The 19,961-nt window shown below is 52.3% G+C and overlaps 1 protein-coding gene across 2 annotated transcripts in view; it reads right to left on the bottom strand.

Moving 5' to 3' along the window:
- SSH1 (slingshot protein phosphatase 1) overlaps window positions 1-19,543 on the bottom strand; it is a 40,074-nt gene extending 20,531 nt beyond the window's left edge. The window contains exons 1-2 of one of the 2 annotated variants that reach the window (XM_074920797.1): window positions 19,416-19,543; window positions 14,884-14,924 (exon numbers count right to left, since the gene is read on the bottom strand). In XM_074920797.1, coding sequence (XP_074776898.1) covers window positions 14,884-14,924; window positions 19,416-19,481 — 107 coding nt within the window. In that variant the 5' untranslated portion in view covers window positions 19,482-19,543. Of the gene's footprint in view, window positions 1-1,578; window positions 1,795-14,883; window positions 14,925-19,415 lie in introns of those variants that run through there. The other variant, XM_074920798.1, reaches the window with a different exon arrangement.
- Window positions 19,544-19,961: the final 418 nt, after the last annotated feature.

Here is a 19,961-nt window from a genome sequence, read left to right as displayed (position 1 = left end):
AGTGTTTTTGTTAAGACAGACATAAATTTCACGTCAGCTTTTGCTGCAAGTTCAGCTTTTCCCTTCTCTGAGAACACAGACAAAGTTCCCAGGCAAAGCTTTCTCAATTTTTCAACTGAATCTTCAAGGTACAAAATTCCCAGAGAGACCTGGATCAGGTTTAAATTGGAGATCTCAACTGCCTTCAAGTGAACTAAAGTTTTCACCAAAGTTCCAGGCTCTACAAGTCATAGATCAATAAAATGCCATCAGGACAACTGCACTCTAATTAAAACAAGCTTTTCTCCATTGACACTCCCGCAGCATTCCAGCACTCACCACCACTCGCTTCTAGCAAGTTGTGTCAGAGCAGGAGCCGCGCAGAGTTCCCAGAGTTGTGACCCGAAGCGCCGGCTCCGCTCCGCCTGGCACACGCGCTAACGGCGACAACTGCTGCAAACGGGAATTCGCTTCATCCCGTAAGTAAGCCAGGAAGAGTCTTGTTTCCTTCACACACCAGATCTCACAGGAAAGCGTTAAAAAAGGCCAGGAGTTACGCAAAAGCAGTGACGCCAACACAACGTATAGGACATTTGGCTACATACAGGCTTTACGCGCACTTGTCTGCTTTTTCGGCAAGAGGAAGGGAATGGTTTGGTAACACACGAGGAGATAATTCACAGTACTCCTGGCCCAAGAATTTTGAGAAATATTTCTTTGGGAAAGTCAAAAAATATCCCAAAGGATATTCTTTTACCCCTAATGAAGTACTGACTGGGATTTCTACAGCAGGGAGAACCTTGGAAGAGCCAGAGCTTCTTCCCAAAGGCATCGGCAACTCCTGCTCTGATCGTTCATCTCGCCCGATGTTCTCCTCTCTTGCAGTCAGGAAATCTTCTACAATAAAGCAGAATATTCCCAGTTGCAGGCAAATAAGAAATCTGCGCTGCAGGAGCAGAGAGAGATTGAAGGAAAAGGACAACCCACATCGCATTTTTGTCACCGTGTATCCATCTGCATGGAAATGAACCGGAAAGCAAAGCCAAAGAACCTGTTGAAAGCAAGATTTCGTTTTTAATTTAAATGTTTGTTCCCTAAACCGCATCCTAACCTTACAAAGCCCAGCGTGTCGTGACTCAGACCGTACCCCCCAGCACTACCCGTGCTCCCCCATTTCCACACGTTTCCGTACGGCCAGCGCGGTGCCGTACAGAGGTAACGCAGCCAAGCGCCTCCGAGAAAGCTCCTGTTTTACACCACTCTGAAACAGCAACATTACCCAACACCGTGCCTTATCTCCGCTCTAGGAACACTCTTTGCTCTCAGCCGCTTCATAAAACTGCTCTAAAAGACAGCTACCGAAATACAAGTGAGAAAAAGGCAAGGCACAATATCCCAACCCAGTTTTAAAAGACTCTTTTAAATCTTGCCGTTCCAGTAAACAACTAAAACTCCAGCCTTTGTGAAAAAAATCTCCTACAGAACAGAAAAATCCTATCATTAAAGAACATCCCCCAACTTTTGACCCTCGGCACCAGTGATAAATGCCCTAGTAAGCAGCATTTGTTAGCAGCATAAAAACGAGTGGCTTATACATACTAATTTGGACTGGTTTTCTTTGAACAGCAGAAGCATTGTGCCGGCCCAAGCGTCAGACAGAAGTCAGTAAATTCGAAAAGATTCATAACTAGCTGTAAAACTCACATCCTTTTGCTTCTAAACCCATTTAAAAACAAAAAAAAGAAAAGAAGGAAAAGAAAAGGTCGACCGTATATTCTGTGCGGAGCAGAGAAATCGCGTCTGTTGATGCTACCCAGGAACTGGATGACTTTTACAGAACACTCTGTCTTCCACTGATATCCTGGCTTGAAAAAGCACTTGTCCTAACATATCCTGATGAAAGAGGGCCATTCAGGAGGGGAAAAAACCAGCTGAGGCTCGTCTAATCATCTCCCTCCTCCAGACTTGTTTGTTTGTTTGCTTCCGCCCGCATGCTCTGAAGGCAAGGCAGCGCCTATCAGCAGCCCGTCGCTGTGCACAGTCCATATTCCCTGGGACAGGACTAGATGAAAAGCATCGTATCAACTAATGCCTGTTTGTTCCTTTGTAATTAAAACCCCGCATGTCACCACTGTAACACAGATATGACAAAGGCATTAGCTGTCAAATTAAAATGCTTCTTCCCTTACTGTACAGCCACCACGGTTTGATTTTCAGAGTGAGTCACGAGTTACTGAGCTACTACTGAACAAGACAGTCCTTCAGGTGGCTTGGTATTTATTTGTTAGTGCCTGGCTATAATCAAATCTTGTTCCTTGCAGACCCCTAATTCTTTCTCTAGGCTTAAACCAGAACGCCACGCTCTCGTTTCACCAGTACTAACCAGGGGGAGAAGCAGCTTTCCGTTCAATTTTCACCCGGCCCCACTGGCACGCACAACAGAAACCACCCGTTCCCTGGATGCCCTTCCAGGAATCCTGCCCAGCGCAGCTACTTCACTCCAGGCTCTCAAACGCAGAGCCCACGAGTTTTGTCACAGCCCCAGGACCCTGGTGCTCCAGTACAGCTGCATCCCCGCTTCCACTCCATGACCTCTGCTTACCAAACTGATGGCATTAACCCCCTAAGGGAGGTGAAACCTCTGCTTACAAGCATCTGGGAAATGCCAAGAGTGGCAGCGGGAGGGTGCAGACAGATACAGTGCTTTGCTGTCCCTAAAGCTGGGGCCCAGAGGGGTGGCACCCAGGGGCAGGCGAGGAGCGTCTCTTGCTTCACCGTCCCTTGCTCCATCCGTTGGCTCCACACTGCTCAACTTGAAAAGGAAATATTTCTTCCCCTTTGGGAAAGCTCCAGAAGAGCATGGCTGCAACACACATCAATTACATTTCGAGTTGCTTAAGAACACAATAGGCATTGCCTTTTAATCATTACAAAATGCTGCCCCCCGGGGTCCACAAATGCCAATAAGCAATCTGTTGAAAACACTGGGGTTTGGGACAAGAGACAGAGCTGCTCGCGTTACTGGACAGACAGAGTGAGCTGGAAGCCAGCTGCCCGTCACAGAACAGTTTGCCCTAAGCAGTTTGCTTTGCCATTGTGGCTCAGGCTATGGTGTGTCCCATGAAGAAACCCTGGTTATCTGAATTCCCTGTTTTAATAGGAAATCTCACATAAGATGTAATCATCTTGCAGGATACAAGAAAACCATTAATATATCTTATAACTACATAACTCATCTCAAAATAAATATCCATACACAGAAGTTAGCAGAGAGAAAACCACTTTTGCTGGGAAGACACAGCCAAGCCTGAGGTTGATTCAGCAGTCTCTCGCTAGTCTAAGAATTAAAAACTAGTACCTGGCTCAAGGAGGCAGAACACAGAAACATCAGAGTCTGTGTCTGTGCGGGTATCCCTGCTGCTCCCAGAACTGCTGCGGGATGCCCAAGGCTTCTCACCACACCCGCAACCACCCTGGGGACTTCTGGAGCTGTGAATGAACCCGTTACCTCTGCGTTTGACGCTGATCACAACCGCGAGGCCCGTTTCGTGCGAGCGCCGTTCCGATCTGCTTGCTTACAGCTCTACGCTTAGAGCACACTTTAGCAGGGAACAAGAGCAGACTGTCACCCTGCCCGGCTTCGCCCCACATTCTCCTCGGGGATGCGAGAGCCAGAGGCAGGGCTGAGGGCAGGGAGCTCAGGGGGCAGAGGGGAGCTGCTCCTCACACAGGCTGTCCCCACCATCACCCCAGAACCGAGGCACGTGCACCTGATGGGTCTCAAACCTTGCTTCAGCTAACGTTTGGAGTTGGCCTCTACGCTGAAGTTATCCCTCCCCTCTCCCAAAGATACAATATTCCAAATGTCCTTTCAAGATATCTACTACCCCCACCTGAAGCTTTCTCTGTTTCTATTTAACCTTTCACCTCGAGCAGCTCTCTCACTGCTGCGTGCCGGGTGCTTGTGCAGCTCGGGCGCCGAGCTCCATGTGCCAGAAAAGCCCTGCAACGAAGCCCTGCCCAGGCACAGGGCTACCATCACGCTCTCCGGGCACTAAATCTCTGTCAAATTAAATTTCTTAATTTCCCCCTCACTAATGGAACAAAACGAACGCGTGGCACGGGGGCAGAGAAGGTCACCTATCCATCAGGGTTGAGCTGGAGTGCTCGGGGGCCAGCGATGGCCTCTGGGCTCATCTGACAGCCCAGACGTGCTGGAGCAGGAGCACCCCCTCACCCCGACATCCATCAACGCCACCACGCTCGTCCTGCCCTTCCTACCCGCCACACGCAGACCTCTCCCCGTGCCCAGAGGAGCTGCCCTCCTGCAGCCAGGTCTGGGTTTTAGGCAAAAAAAAAAAATAAAAAAAGAAAAAAAAAAAAAAGAGCAGTATTTGCTTCTTTCAAAATTGGTCGCAATTTTAAAAAGGCACAAACACTGTAGTGCCTCCTGGTTCCTTGGATTTTACGGCACCTTCTGCTCAAAATGTTTCCAAACTGATAAGGTGAGGAAAAAACAGGCCTCCCAAGTGCCACAAAATTAAACATGCTTCCCTTTTCCACAGGCCCCTTGATAAGGAGGAAAAGAACTGATTATTATTCCCCCCCCCCCTTTTCTTCACACCCCACCCCACCCCATTTTCTGCTCACTCTGGGAAAAGCCCAGCCACCTCCAGGGAATTAAGAATGAAAGGCAGCCCCAGAGGGGCCTCCCCGTGCACCCCTCTGCCGTGGTGCCGCAGCTCGGGGACCCAGCCAGTCCCCCGGGCGCTCCCACAGCCCAGCCAGGCCCTCACCAGGCCAGAGGGTGGGTTTGAAGCCAGGGCAGCGCCGCAGCGAGCCAAAGGGCCGTCACGCAGCTGGACCAAAATAGCAACATAAACTAAACTGGAAATGAGCACATCAAATAGAAAGGAAGATGCGGGGAGAGAAATAGCAGGAAGACAAGGCAGCAGCTGCACGGCCCCTGCTTCCCCAGCCAAGTGACAATTAAAGCACACCGACTGCTTGCTTTGGCTTGATAGGAGGCACATCAGATAACGCTTCCTGACCGAGACAGGGGCCTTCAGAAGGGGTCTGGGCAACACAAAACAGCGCCAGGGAAAAGGGAACTTCAAAGCTACTCGCTCACATGCTACTGTACAACCTGAGAAACAGAAACGGGAGCTTTAAAAAGCAGCAGCAGGTCGTTTCTCATGCTTTTTTAAAAAAGTACTTAGTGTTTCCAAGTGGCCTTTGCTCTGTGTCACACACCCCCCCGTCACACAGAGTCCGGTGCCACAGAAAGATTAAATGAAACAAAGGAATCACCTTCACAAATATGGCTGAGAGTACGTCCACAACCATCCCTGCTTCACGCAACGCTTCTCGCCACACGGAGGGGCAAGCAGAGTGCTCCCCATGCAGCAGGGCCACGGAAGACCCAGCTCCAACGCATTAAATGTTGTTTTAAACCAAAGCACTATCGCATACACGTGTCGGCTTTGTGATGTGCTGATAAACCGACCCGTGATCAGAGCTGCAGGTGCCCAAGACACCCGCTGGTCGGTGAGAGCTGCCAGCATCGCTCGGGCTGCGGTGCTCTACCTCTGCAGAAATCTCTGTGATGCATCTGGGGTGGAGGCAGCTACCTGCAGGGCAACTTTTGGAAATGTTTGTCTTCTGAAATATTATTTTATTACAAAAAAACAGGGTGCAGCTTGGATGGGTTATAGAAACTCAGGACTTCTCAGACTTCCTGAGCTGAAGACAAGTCACCTCAAGAAGAAACCCAAAACGTTAAGTTGTGAACGACAAAGAATCGCAGGCTGGTTTGGGTGGGAAGGGACAGTAAAGACCATCTCGTTCCAACCTCCCTGCCGCGGGCAGGGCCACCTTCCACCAGCCCAGGTTGCCCAAAGCCCCGTCCAACCCGGCCTTGAGCCCTGCCAGGGAGGGGGCAGCCACAGCTTCTCTGGGCAGCCTGTGCCAGGGCCTCACCCCCCTCACAGGGGAGAATTTCTTCCTTAGGTCTGATCTAAATCTCCCCTCTGTCAGTTTAAACCCGTTACCCTCATCCTATCCCTCCCCCCTGATCAAGAGTCCCTCCCCCCTTTCCTGCAGCCCCTTTCAGTCCTGAGAGGCTGCTCTCAGGTCTCCCCGGAGCCTTCTCTTCTCCAACCACAGCAAGGTCTGACATTTCTTCAGACCCACAGAGAATATTCCCCTTCCTCAGGTGCAACCGGGGCACCATCACACAATGCAAATTGCTTCCAGGGGTCGGGCAACAGCCCACACTGAGGGGGGGTCTTGTAACGCCTCCCCACAGGGGCAAACATCTCTCCAGCTATTTCAAAGGAGAAGCGAGATGGTCAGGCAGGCAGGAAGACCCGGCAGGCTTCGCTCTCGTGTTTTTAGCAGCGCAGCAACAAAAGGGGAGTCTGAACATGTATTGTTCAGTTGAAAGGCGTGGGCCACATCCCCAGCGCAAGAATGCTAAGAAGGGTTTGAGACACTGCAGGCCATTCACAGCGCCAGATACAAACGCTCCTCGAGCACAAAGAGTAAAAAGAAAAAAAAAAAAAAAAAAAAAAAATCACGAAATCAATCATGAAGCCCACAAAAGCTAATTTCCTAACATAAATAGACGGCTGCTGATGTGCCTCCAGCCCGCTCCTGCGCACCGGGCGAGCGATGCCCCGGGCTCTCCGCACGGAGCCGAGGCGGGTCAGCAGCGCCCAGCTCCCGGGGCAGAGCACGACCCGGGCTGTGCCTGCAGGCAACGCAGGAGCAGCTTGGATAAACCATCCAAGAGAAAGGGCAGGAAGGGGGAAGCAAACAAATTAGCAGGATTATTCCCTGTTCCAGCAGACTTGCGCAACGTAAGTTAGCAGAACGGCTCCCAAACTGCCGGGAAAGAGAAAATTCTAGGAATCCCTAGTACTTGGATAGTGAAAAGCCAAATAAAATAAGAGATTGTTTCACAAGGAAAAGAAATCCTTTTTGCTCATCCCATTAATCGCAGAGTTCAAAAAGGCACGAGGCTGATCGCAGCATCATCCAGCCATGCGATGTGCTTCGAACTAACCTTTTGAATCGCAACGGGCATTTCTGAGATTCCCACTGAGAAGTGATGTCATTTCTGTGATAGCTGCTGTCTCAGGAGGCCGGGGCCAGATCCTCTCCGAACCTCAGCCTGTACCACTGCTCATTTAACTGCTAGAAAGAAACATTTCTCCCACTCTTTGGAATATTAACCCTACAGACTCCCAGCATCCGTGTGCCCTGTGGTGAGGGCTGAGCAGTGCTTCTCCCCACAGCTACACGGAGCGGCTAACGCTTGCCTGGACTCGGAGACTCAAAAGCCAAGGCTGGGAAAAGCAGCAGCCGGCACAGGGAAGCACAAGAGGCGTATACAGAGGCGCCAGCACTAGCAACAATGCGGGTTTCCAACCTAGTGCACCCTCTGCCATGCAGCGTCCTGGCGGTCTGAGGGAAGCCAGCTATTCCCAAAACACTGGCTCCCTTCTTTCCCCACACTAAAAGACTCAAAAGACACCCTGTGTTTTCCTACAAGTCACACTTTTTGGATGATGTTGTTGCCATGTTACTGCCATAGCTGTTCCGTGATGGCAGGTAGGGAGGAGGCCAGACCACAAGCCCGGGAGTGCCGGGGAGGTGTCCCGGAGCCGTGGTCCAAGCTAAAGGAGAGGCGGGATGATGCTGGCCCCCAGGCTCCTGCCGTGGAGGGCACATCAAAGGCTGAGCCTCCCGCCCGTGCACCCGGGCAGGAGCCGACCCTGCTCCCATCCTCCTCCCCAGCCGAGCTGCCGGCACATCGGGCCGATCCTCCTGCATTCCTCCTGTCAACTCATTGTTTTAATCCTTTAAACTATCTTATTAAGTCACCCCACTTCACCCACTCAGCGATGTCTCCCGGAGACAGGCCAGAGAAACAAGTGGAAACTCTCCAACGGCGCCACTGGAAAAGAAAAGGAAGGTGAATAATAGTTTGAAGGATTAAGAAAGCAGCTTCCAAGTGGCATGCACGAAGGTCAGCCAGGACACGGACAACGGTGTAGGAAGCACGACTGAGAACCCTACAGGCAGCGGTGGCACAGCAACCCAAAAAAGAGCTTAGCTGCTGGGTTTTAGAATGACTCCAAAAAAGGCAGCAGAGACCAGGGAGCACTTGACACATTGGTAAGGCGTAAAAAGAAAATAAAATAAATCTGGACAGATCATGCAGAGTAAAAGCAGAACGAGAAAAGTTCTAGCTCAGCCCTGACATCCCCTTGAGCGTTTAGCCAGACCTCAGCCTGTCTTCCTGGCTCCACCAAGGGTATGCAGCAGCACCCCAGAAATTCGGAGACTGCCAGCCAGGGGCAAAGCTACCTCGAGACAGAAAAGCGTTGCTAAAAACCTCAGGATCATCCTTCTTTTTCCCCGTCCACTCCAAACCCATCTTTTACAAGCAGAATTGGTGCTGCAGAGCAAAGCAGACGTGTAGTCCGAGCAGTTTTCCAGGGCTGGGAGGGAGATGCCCACAGGTGGCAGGCTGTGAGCAGCCCCCCAGGCAGCCGCCTCCGCAGGGATGTGAGTGTTGGATGTGACCGTCTGGATGGCAGACAGGGCAAACAACCAACCTGGCAGCTCTCTGGAAAACCTGAAAGGGACATTCTGTCTCATTCCCTGCATTTCTGGATGCCTTGGCTCCCGATGCTAAGCCCCAGAGGTTTTCTGCCCAGCGGCCAGCAGCACACTGCCACAGATCCCCCAGCAGCTGCCTTCAGCAGAAATTCCTGCGGTAAGGATTTCTTCAAGAATCACAGGTAAGGCTCTGCAGAGTCCTTCTGATCCTGGATAAACCTAAACAACTAACAGAGGCAGTTTGCATTCTCATCCATTCAAGGCTGGGCTTAGTTTGCTTTCTGATATTTTGTGTAGCAGCAGAGTGCTCCTGCATCAGGGATTCCAACGCTGCAGAGGGAGACGTAAACGTTTGGGAAATAAAAAAACTCAACCCTCTCCATTAAAAGTAAAGCCATGCCTACGAAGGTGTTCTGTCCATTCTACATTCTTTGAAAACATCTCAAGAGCACTTGACAGGCAGACCACAGCTCTGATTCGTATGAGAAATCCTTGACTCACAGATCTTGGCAACCAATAATCAGAGGTTAAGGTATTTAAAAATCAAGAGGCATTTGGAACCCAAATATTTTTCTGACCCAGCTCTAACACCTAAATAAACAGTAACCACACCGGCCTTTTAGAGAAAGAAAAAACGTTCAGCGCAAAGCCAGTACCTTTGATAACAGGGCCAGTTGTTTCGGGTTTTTTTGCCAAACTGCTAAGGTTTCATAGAAAAAAAAAGAAAGGAGATTTATATACAATTCTGAAAAGGGGCTAATCACCACATCTTCAAACTGGCAGGCCTCCTGCTGTTCCTCTACTTACATCCAAGTAAACTCCTCACGTTGCTCAACTTCAAGTCGGCAACAGTTTCCTGGAGAGGCCAGATCTTAAATAAGTGTCAAATAAGTGCACGCTTCCTCGGCTCCATGGTCTTTGAACGTCCCCACACAACCCACGACAAAATGTAAAGGCCTAATTATATCTCCATCAGCTTCCACGGCCACACCTACGGGCCAGAAAGTTACCGAGGGTCACGAGCCTGTGAATTCGCCTCCCCATTGTATGGAGCACGCTAAGGCAGGATGCTGCAGCCTTGCCAGGATGTGATTCAGCGTCCTGTTTTGAACAGTTAATAAAGTCAGCAACTTCTGCCCCAAGATCTCCCACCAAATAACTGGGAGACAATAAATTCTGCAGCGAGCAGGGCTTGTCAAGTATGTAATGAGCTGCTGTCCCCGCAAATAAATCCTCAAGACAGCTGCCCCGTCGTACCCCCAGCCCCGTGCACCTTCCTGGTGCCACAAACACGGCCACTCAACCCTGCGGATGCAAGCCGCTCGCTCTGTGCTGCCTCCAGAAAAACACGCTCATAAATCCCTAAAAAAGTTAAAGATCGCGGCGTTAATAAATAATTTTTGGTGAATTAAAATATAATATACAATAAAGTATAATGTATAAACATCCCTAGCTGGGGTGGGCACTCAGAGAGCCTGAACAGTGCCCGGAGCTGGGTTTGCTCTTCTAGTTTTCCCCACTGAAGAGGCCACTGCCAGCGTGGAATTCGGCTTATTACAGTGATTTTAACCAAACAGCCTCCTTGTAACGAGTCCTCTGCTGCGTGCCAGCCGGGATGAGCACAGAATCACAGAATCCATGAGGTTGGAAAAGATCTTTAAGATCGCCGAGTCCAACCGTGAACGCCACGGTGCCAAGGCCACCGCTAAACCCCGTCCCTCAGCGCCACCGCTACACGGGACGGCGACCGAGCCCCTTCCCCGGGCAGCCTGTCCCGGTGCTGCACAACCCTTTCGGTGCAGAAATCTGTCCTAATATCCAATCTAAACCTGATGATGCGCTGTAAAGAGTCTGTCTGCAGCAATTACTCCTCCTGCTGATCACTGAGCTGCAAAGGGACTTTTCATCAACCTGAGGACTCCACTAATTCCTGCAGCAAACACAAAACCAAGTCAAACCAACGCCCAGTGTCACTCTGCTACGTTCAAACCAGAAAATTACTTTACCTCATTAAACTACAACAACAAAAAAAGAAGTAACTAAAGGAATTGTAGAGCTGATTATCAAACCAGCGTGGTGGAGCATGTTCGTTCCTGACCAGGTAATTGAGGAAAACAAAGGTGGGTTAGCAAGGTGGAAAGCAAGAGGGATGTGGTACCTTTGACCCCTCACAAACAGCCATAGGTTCCTCAGAGCTCAAAAGCCATACACTCTTACAGCTGAAAGGTTTTAATGCCAAATAAAACCGAACAGACCTAACACTTGGAGTGTTTCAGAAGATGAGCTAATAGTCACCTGCCAGGCTGCAGGTGGGAGAGAGGGGCTTGGGAACATTAAGTAACACGGGTTGGCATCAGCAGAGAGAGGAAGACCCCCCAGTGTCCTCTTCTTCCTCTACCACTTCCCTGTTCAGCAGGACACGGGACGCTCCGGGCAGCGCTCTGAATGCAGGGTCTCTGCTCCGCACTCCCCCGTGGCCACGCAGCACGTGGAGAAGCACCAGGGCAGCGTCTGCCATTAAAAGACTCTGCAAATACACACAGGCCCAACCCCAAAAACTTTTACCTCCCACAGCTGCTCTTGCCAGCTCTTAAAACTGGGTTTAGCAGTGCCAAACAAGAACAGTTCTTTCCGTAACAATCTTCAGGCTCGATCAGAGGCTGGAGACATCTAACTCGCAGGTCCTTCTGCAGCAGCTCAGCCTCCATCTCCCTGCAGAAGGTGCCCAAAAACCACTCACCCGGCCCTGTGTCTGACCACATTCAGATTGCCATGGGAAAGCCAATAAAGGCAAAGATTACAGAATGACTGGCTAAACAAACTTACTTGTGTTTGTAATTAAAACCAGTGATTATCTTGCTGCATTTGCCAACCGCATCTGAGAAGCAGCCAAGACTCACAACACGACTGGCTTTGTCAAACATCTCCTCTGACTTAGTGCTAGAGAGCCGGTGAGTGATGAAAGTCAATCGGGTTACACCAAAAGGAGGAAAAATTCCACACAGCCCGTTCTCCCAGAGCAGTCTGCCTGGAAAGAGCTCAGCTCTGCTCTCGGTCTCCTCCGCACTTGACATCATCCTCTCCGTGGTTGTTCTGAGGTAGAAGAGCACGAGGTGGCTCTGCGATAAGGCGGCAGGCACCGCGCACACAAGGCTCGTACTGAACTCAGCGGACCCCGATCTTGTAAAACTGAAGGCTGTGCCTAACTCTAAGCTAACGCACGCTCCCATGGACCTGGCGTAACCGTGCCAGCAGTTTCATTAAGATTTGGGTGAGATGTCTCAAGGTTCTGTGGGTGCGCTGCATCATTAGGGGAAAAAAGGGATCAAGCCACAACACCCCGTGGCTGATCGGCATTTGGGAAGGAAGATTTCGGCAGACACAGGTAACAGAGGATCAGACATGCAAGCTCTTGCCTGCACCAGCTGCACTGAGCCCAACTGGGCTGTTAGATCTGAGCCTGTGCTCTTACTTTTTCTTCTGATATGAATCTTTACTCACTGCGGAGCAAAATGGACTCCTGGCTGCTTGCTGGAAACAGTGTGGATGTCACCTTATCGAGGCTTCTGCAAAATGTTTGGAAAGTGAGAGAAGACTTTAAAGCACATTCATGTCTAAGAAAGCGCAGATGGCAACAAAATACCTTTGAGAGAAAAGCTGAACCTAGAACACGGCCCCTTGGTTTATTTTAGGGTCGAGGTTGTTTCAGGGACAAAACAGAAAGAAAAGCATTTTGGAATGACAGAAACCATAAGGAAAGTCTGGTGCTCTTAGACCAGAGAGCAGCAAGACTCATGGCTGGTTATAAAACCATAAAGCAGAACTGTCCCTTCAGGAAAAAAAAAAAAAAAAAAATCAGACAGCTCATATAACCAGATCCAACTATGCTGCCTCAAATGAAAATCCGGGAATTTTTTGGAATGAAAATAATCTGCTCATCAAGTGGATGAATACGGTATGCCATAAACGTGTAACAGCACATCCATCCTGTATCGATGAAACGCAGTTTGAGCTGGCAGCAAGATGGGGTCTCGTTCCCAACAACCTTTCCTCCTTCTGTCAGGATCTTCGAGGTCTGCAAAGTCAGGCACTGGGCTGCCGACCCCTGCGCTCAGGGGTCGTGTGACAAAGCCCAGCTCTCACCTCAGTCTCCACCAAGGCTAGACCAGGATTTAAAGATTCATAAATATCATCACAGGCCGTTCCTTCATTTTTTTCAGAGGAGACCTGAACTCAACTGTTGGGAGAAGCAGTGCAACGAAGTTGAACAATTCTGCCACCCCATGGGCACTGGATAAAGTCTCAGCAAATTGATCTGGAGCAGCTGTGGGCAGGAAGGGGACAGGACCTACTCACCTACCTCCCCGTGAGAGGAGCTTCATTTATCACCTACGCTGTGTCCACACTAGGGCCACACGTCTTCTCCAGTCCCTTCCCCACCCCCCGAGTACAGCAAAGGCTCTGCACTAGAGCCGTCCTATTCTGGAGGTCTATCTCACGATTTAATTACCAGATTCTTATCCTGAAAACTGTATAGAGAAAAGCAGCCCCAAGGGATGGAAGGACAGAGGAAGCTCTTGGGATCTCACGATCCTTTGGATCGTGAGATCCCAAGAGCTTCCTCTGTCGTCTTCACGTTTCTGCAGCATTTTTCGACGGCCAGCAGAAAAGCACCAGCCTTTGAGGCCAGTCTCTCTACACCCCCCCCCAACGGTTGCTCTGCTCGGTGACAGATGCACACGTCTGGCTTGAAAAAAGGCCAGAGAGACCAAAGGTGGCCACAAAACCAGCCACCTCCCTGCGATTCATCTGTACATTGTCAGGAGTCGATTTGTAATGAAAAGGGACGAAGTATTCCCTCTTTCAGCACAAGACCCAAATACACGAAAGAAGAGATTATCATACTGCTGAAGCGTTACTAATTAATACAACATGGGAAAAAGCACAAGAGTTAAGGATGTGTTGCTATTCATGACTTCAGCAGGCTCCTGCTCGAGCCCTCAACTGCACCGTAAGCCCACAAGCAAGCTGGGAGAAGAACCAGGAATCCTGAATTTTGCTTTACCCGATACAAAACGCATTCTCCAGAAAATAAGCTAACGAATGACATTACAGACTGTCATTAAATGCAGGAGACCACACAGTAACCAAACGTACTCCACTTCTGGCCCGCGGGCTCGCAAGGAGGACAGCCACCAAACGCCAGACAGGCTGCAGCCACGACAAATCCCTCAGGACACAGAAACAGCAAGGCCTGGCACTGTCCAACTCTGTAAAGGAGCAATTTTGCTTTTCTGCTCTTTCACTTGCAGGGTAAAGGCCGTCTATACCCTCACATCCACTTGCTGCTCCCAAAACCACAAGGTTAACCAGACTTCAAATCAACAACTCCCCTTTGTCCCCGTCTCAGTCCTTCAAACTGCAACAGAAAACCCACTGCCCCTGTGTCTCAGTTTTGTACCTCTGCAACAGTAGGTCTCAAAGCATAAAATGGGATAGAAACAACAAGCCTGTACTTAAGCAGCACCACAAGTGGCTTTGCTTTTACCTGAAACCAGGATAATTAAAGTAGGAAGTAGTAACAAGAAGAGACCAAGCGTGCTGAACCACTGTTGTGTTTTTACCCTTTATCTCTCGGACTGTGGTTAAGAGGGTAAGAACTGGCTGCAACAGGTTTAGAGTGAACGATCCACATCGTTACTCAGAGCCCCACGAGGCCAGGGACCCACCAAACCCGATTTATCATTATACTTCTGATCCCTGCACAACGTCAGTGAGAGAAGCCTTTCTCTTCTGCAGCAGGATATCTCAGCCTTTTCCTCCCTCCTGCACAAAAGGGGCTCTACACAACCCCAGTATCAAAGGAGTCGAATTCCTGATGGTTAATACCCAGGAATAAACAGAGCTCTCCCCTCCCGACCCAGAGCCCCAACCTCAGAGAGCAGCAGCAGGCAGAGATGCTGCGATAACAGTTGAGTGCTGTGCCCAGAGCTAATGAGCAATTTTCCAGTTTCTTCCCACCAGGAAAAAAAAACAAAACAAAACAAACCACCACAAACCCTCTTGTATGTTTTAAGTTCATTAAGCACTCGTCTCCAAACTGAACTGATAAGGGAGAGAGCAGCCCCAGTGCTCAGCTCTCTGCAGACCATGCAACCCCCTCCGGGCAAGCACACACACTCCAGGCCAGAGTCCTGTGCAGGATCAGGACTCAGATACGCAGCAGACAATTAACAACGATGGAAACGACGTTTAGAGCCAAATAGCTCCGCTTACCTCACATTTAATTTACGCTCTTCATCACTGCCAACCTCCAGCTGAAGGGAGAAAAGAAGGATACAGAGAAAGTTACATGCTGGTTGTTTCCATATTACAACTTTTTAAAAAAATCCCTGTATTACAATTTTTTTAAAAAATCCCCACGCTTTTTAAAACCATTCCTGCAATAACAGGTTTTGGGTGGTTCTTTTCCAGAAGGGTTTTTCTTTCTGGTGCCAGGGATAAAGGAGACTCCCTGTATGGCACCAGCACCCGGAGCCGGGTGACAAAGGGGCTCACGGGGGTGTTAAAGCTATTAGATCCTAATCCTGCAAGCTGGCCCTAGAGAGCAGATCAGTTTGAAGATCACCAACCTCGACGTCACCAAGAGTGCACACACATCACTCCCACTGAGCGCACACGTGAGGGCAGAACTTGTCCCCCGCGACAGGCTGCTAACGCAGAGCCGGGCACAAATTCATCCCCTCCTCCAGGGTGCGCAGCGACAGCGCAAGTGCCCTCCGGTGGAGACGGCCAAAACCCTCCAGCTGGGACTGACCCAACCTCCAGCATCCGACCCCAACCTGGCACCGATCTGCCCCTCTGGTGACACACTGGTGGGGCCCCTCCGCCATCTCGGAGCTGCTGCCGGGCCAGCGAGGCCACCTCCACCCTGACACTGGCAGGAGACGTGTCCTGAGGCTAGGACGATGCCCGCCTGGTTGCCCAAGCCATCAACTAGTCCTACATCTGCTGCCTTCCCGACAAACACACTGCTCTGATGGCAGGCGCTTATTAAAACGGCCACTTTTCCACCAGACGCTGGAGGAAAGTCCCCCTGGAAGCAAATTTGGCTGCTCAGGTGACACTACTGACCCTCACACGTTATTTACTCTCCTTACAACAGGAGCGTGCTGCTGACTCAGGCCTGCTTTCAGAGAGAAAATTTTCACGTAGCCATGCTTTCCAGCCACCTCCTTCAACTTCTCCATTAGCTTCTGGACAAAACTCCGTGTTAAAGAAAAACAGAGTTGGGGCTAACTGCATCCTGAGCCGACTGGGGGGAAAAAAAAAAAAAAAAAAGCTCAAAGATAATTTTCCTCCTTTGGTCCTGTAGAAGTAGAAGAGAAAGGGCCAGGAGCATCCCCTCAGAGGGCAAAGTTGCACTGGGGAGATGGTTTGGACCCAAGGAGCGAAGCAGGGACCTTACAATCACCCTGCAGTAGGAAAACCTTCAAACTTGCAGCACACCAGAGCCCAGTGGAGCTGGAGGGACACAGACCTTTCAGAAATTGTGCTCCACCAGCACTAACACCCAGGGACCGTTTTGTTATTTACAACATTGCTTAAAACCCACATCAAGTAAGAGCAACCCTAAGGGTTGCTTGTTTCCAGGTGGTTTTGTAGAAGTTTAAAATAGCAAATAGCTCTGCGTAAAACGTTCGAGCTTCGAGTTTTATGCGTGTGCAGGACCCGGGCTGCTCTGTAACCCCCCAAGTTAAGACTCAGGAGGGCCAGGGAGCACAGGAGCTGCTCTGTTTACAGTCTGCGAGAACCATGTAACACCAGGAAAAAAAACCAAACAGGCCGGATATTAGAAATATAGCCATTTGGAGGGAAAGAGATACACAAAGCCCATCCAAAATGACTGCAGCTGATGGCCAGAAACATACCATCGCTATTTTTAGGCTGTTTACACTGTGCAGTGGCAGCGCAGAGCCAGCCTGGCCGGGGCAGCAGGCAGAGCCCCAGGAACACCCCGAGCCCCAGTGCCCCCCACCAGCAGATCCCCCCAGCCCTGGGAAGGTCTGGGAGGCTTTTGGCCTTTGGAAGGTCACCCTGCTGCTTGTTGGGGTCTCTCACGTAGCAACGAGGGGCAGAAAAACTTTTTTTCTTTTCAAACGTCTGTGAAGTCATGAATGTTGTCAGCTGAGGCTCAGCAGCAGGGCCAGCCCCTGAATCTGCTGCAGGCTCATCTTGTGCAGAAGCTTTCAAAGTCGATCCTCTCTGTATTACCTATTAAAAAGGTGCAATAAAACCAAAACAAGGCAGAAGCACGCAGACAACCTTGTTGTCTGCCATGCCGAGTCTTCTGCCTTGTTTTGGTGAGAGCATCCCATCAAGCTGGCAGGTTTTACGGCGCACCGCAGCGGGATGCCACGGACCCGCAGCCGCTCACCAGCACCGTGGGGTCCCACAGACACCAACACTGGGGCCAGACCTCCACCAGCCACCCCCTTCCCGGGCACGCTGCGAGCGGGACGTGGTGTGGGAGGGAGATGGCAGCAGAACTAACAAGAGTGTGCAAGTTTGCAGGTGTGTATGAACTGCTCTCTCTTCCTCAGAATTCACGGCACGCTACATGAACGCAGCAGCAAACCTCGTACAGGCAGCAGCATCTATCTTATAAATTCCTTCAGGCTCATGAATTAAGAGAGGCTGCAGCAGCGTACTCACAATTAGCAAGGACGTATGGTCATAATCTTCCATCAAAAAAAAAAAATCTAATTATTTACATAGGCTAAAAGCCTCAAAGAGCCCCCATTTTCCTTGCAAGAAAGATCAGGGAGCAGGCTGGCACTTTTTCATGGATTTTTCATTGAAATTTACTTTTTAAAAATAACACGCTAAATTTGGAAAAATTTATAGTTTTATGGTATTTCATACCAGAAGGGCATGAACATTCAAACAGAACGGGAACTGATGTCTTCCTCTGGGAGGCACCGGAGTACACCTGAGCCATGGATGGTGGCAGCAGAAGGGACAACCCCAGGCAGCAAGTTTGCGGCAGCATTTTTGAGAAGGGAGAATCGTACGGTCACCCCACTGAAAAAATAATAACCGACCCAGAGCTCCTACCCAGTGCAACGCCTAACGCAGATACACATAGCGAGGTGAGAGGCATCCTGCTTCGACTCCTCTCCCACCTGCACCAGTTAAATCCAGACTAAATTCCACTGCCTGCAGCAAGGGGTACAGCTCATTTCCATCTGTGTAGATCAGGTGGCCGCTACGTCTCGTTTAAGACTGTCTAAACCAGAACGCAATAAAATCCCATCTGAAAAAAAAAAAAATCCCCGGAGAAGCACAAGCCCTGTCTCCCAAGTTTCTCAACGAACACAGCGCGGTCCTGACACGGGGTGCCTGCAGGTCAAGAGGCCAAAGCACACAGACACGGATCCACGGCGAAAGGAAGGGATGAGTCGCGTCTCCAGCGAGGGCCCTGCAAAGGTGCCTGTGAGCCTCCCCCCTGGGCCCAGCTAATCGGGGAAGTCACAGGCACCTGGCAGGTGACAAACACGATTGTTTACCCGGCAGGAACGGGGACAGAGCGAAGCCAAGGGCAGCGAGCATCGAAGGGAAGAGATGGGGGGGGGGAGAGGGATGCACAGGAAGGACATGCAGAGAAACACTGGGCCTGTCTCGAAAGAGATGGGTTAGGAGGAAAGGAAAAGGATGCGCGGGGAAGAAGAAAAATAAATTGGAGGGTGCTGCTGGGTTTGGATGGCACCCGGGAGCTGAGGTGAGGGAAGCCCGAAGCCCGAGGCTCGGCAGAGGCAGGAGAAGGCGTTTCTGAGGTACCAGCGCGAAGGGGGTGCGCAGCGGAGCGGGGACACGCAGGGGGCCTGTCCGGGCAGGGCAGGGACAGGCGGAGCAGCGCGGGGCCAGGAGGGAAGGAGAGGGCAGCAGCACGGCCTGGGGACACGGACTGACCACAGCTGCCTCGGGGAAGGGCTGGCGTGAGCGCCCCGTGGGGCAGAGGCTGCAGCAGGCAGGGGAAAGGCGGTGCAGAGGGACAGGGGGGTAACGCGGGGGGTAAAGCAGAGCGTCCCCGGGGCAGGAGGCGGTGGCTGGGGGGTGTCAGGGAGGGAGAACGTCCGGGGGCCAAGGGGCCAGCGAGCACAGCTGCCCCCCCAAGACAAGCCCAGCGCGCCGCCCGGGGATTTACCTGGCAGAGCAGAGCGAGGCGAGCTGCCCCGGGGTTTAGCCAGCCCGAGCTAAGGCCGGGCGGTGGGGCTGCCAGGAGGGGCCGGGCAGAGCGGGGAGCCGGCGGGATGGCGCCGGGCCCGGTTCGGCCTGGCAGCACCGAAGGGCTGGGGGCTGAGGAAGGGCTGGGCAGTGTCGGGGGGCTGCGAGGGGACGGGGCTGCGAGAGCTGAGGGGCTCTGGGGGAAGCCAGGAGGGGCTGGGATGGCCGGGGGGGGGCTCTGAGGGGAGTCAGGAGGGGCTGAAGAGGCCCGGGAAGGGCTCGGAGGGGCTGGAGGTCCAGGAGCGGCTCTGAGGGGACCCAGGAGGGGCTGGGGCGGCCGGGGGGGCTCCGAGGGGGCTCTGAGGGGACCCAGGCGGGTCTGAGGGGGGCCGGGGGGCTCTGAGGCTCTGAGGGGAGGCCGGGGGCCGTGCGGGGCCGTGGCGGGCCTGGCGCTGCGCGGGGCCGTCGGGCGCTGCGGGCCGTGAGGGCCGAGGCGCTGAGGGGCCGCGTCCCGCCCCGTTTCCCCGTTTCCCCGTCCCCCCGCCGCCGGGGCCCGCCCGGCCCGGCCCGGCCCGGCTCACCTCGCTGGTGCTGGCCGAGGAGGCGGCGCTGGGGGTCGGCGAGCGCTGCAGCGTGACCAGCGCCATGGCGGCGGCGGGGCCCGGCTACCAGCGGCGGCTGCGGGGCGCCGGCCGCCTCCACCGCCCCGGCGGCTGCGCAGCCCGCCCGGCCGCCGCTACCGCGGGGAGGAGCGAGGCCGCCGGGGCGGCCCCGGGGCGGTGCTTCCCCCCCCGCCCCCGGGAGAGGGGAGCGGGGTGCGGGCCCTCCCCGCGGCCCCCCAAAATGTCGGGAGGGTCTGAGCTTCACCCCGAGAGCCGCTGAAGGGCTGCGGGGCGCGGCAGCCGGGAGCGTCCTCCAAAGCGGGCGAAGAAAGTGCGAGGGCTCAGCGGTGCCGAAAGCAAGAGGCAGGGTAATGGGGTAATTAGTGTAAGAGGCTTTGCTGGTTGTATGTAAAGCCCTTAATAAATTCAGGCGTCGGGGACTGCCTCCCCCCTGCGCCCCGCCACGCTGCCGAGGGGAGCTGTGGGGTGCGAGGGGCTGGATGCCCGGGGCTTGGCCGCCCTCAG

The sequence above is a fragment of the Athene noctua genome, chromosome 17, assembly GCF_965140245.1.
Source record: "Athene noctua chromosome 17, bAthNoc1.hap1.1, whole genome shotgun sequence".
In the NCBI taxonomy this organism is placed as follows: Eukaryota; Metazoa; Chordata; class Aves; order Strigiformes; family Strigidae; genus Athene; species Athene noctua.
This window is presented reverse-complemented; position numbering and strand designations above follow the sequence as displayed.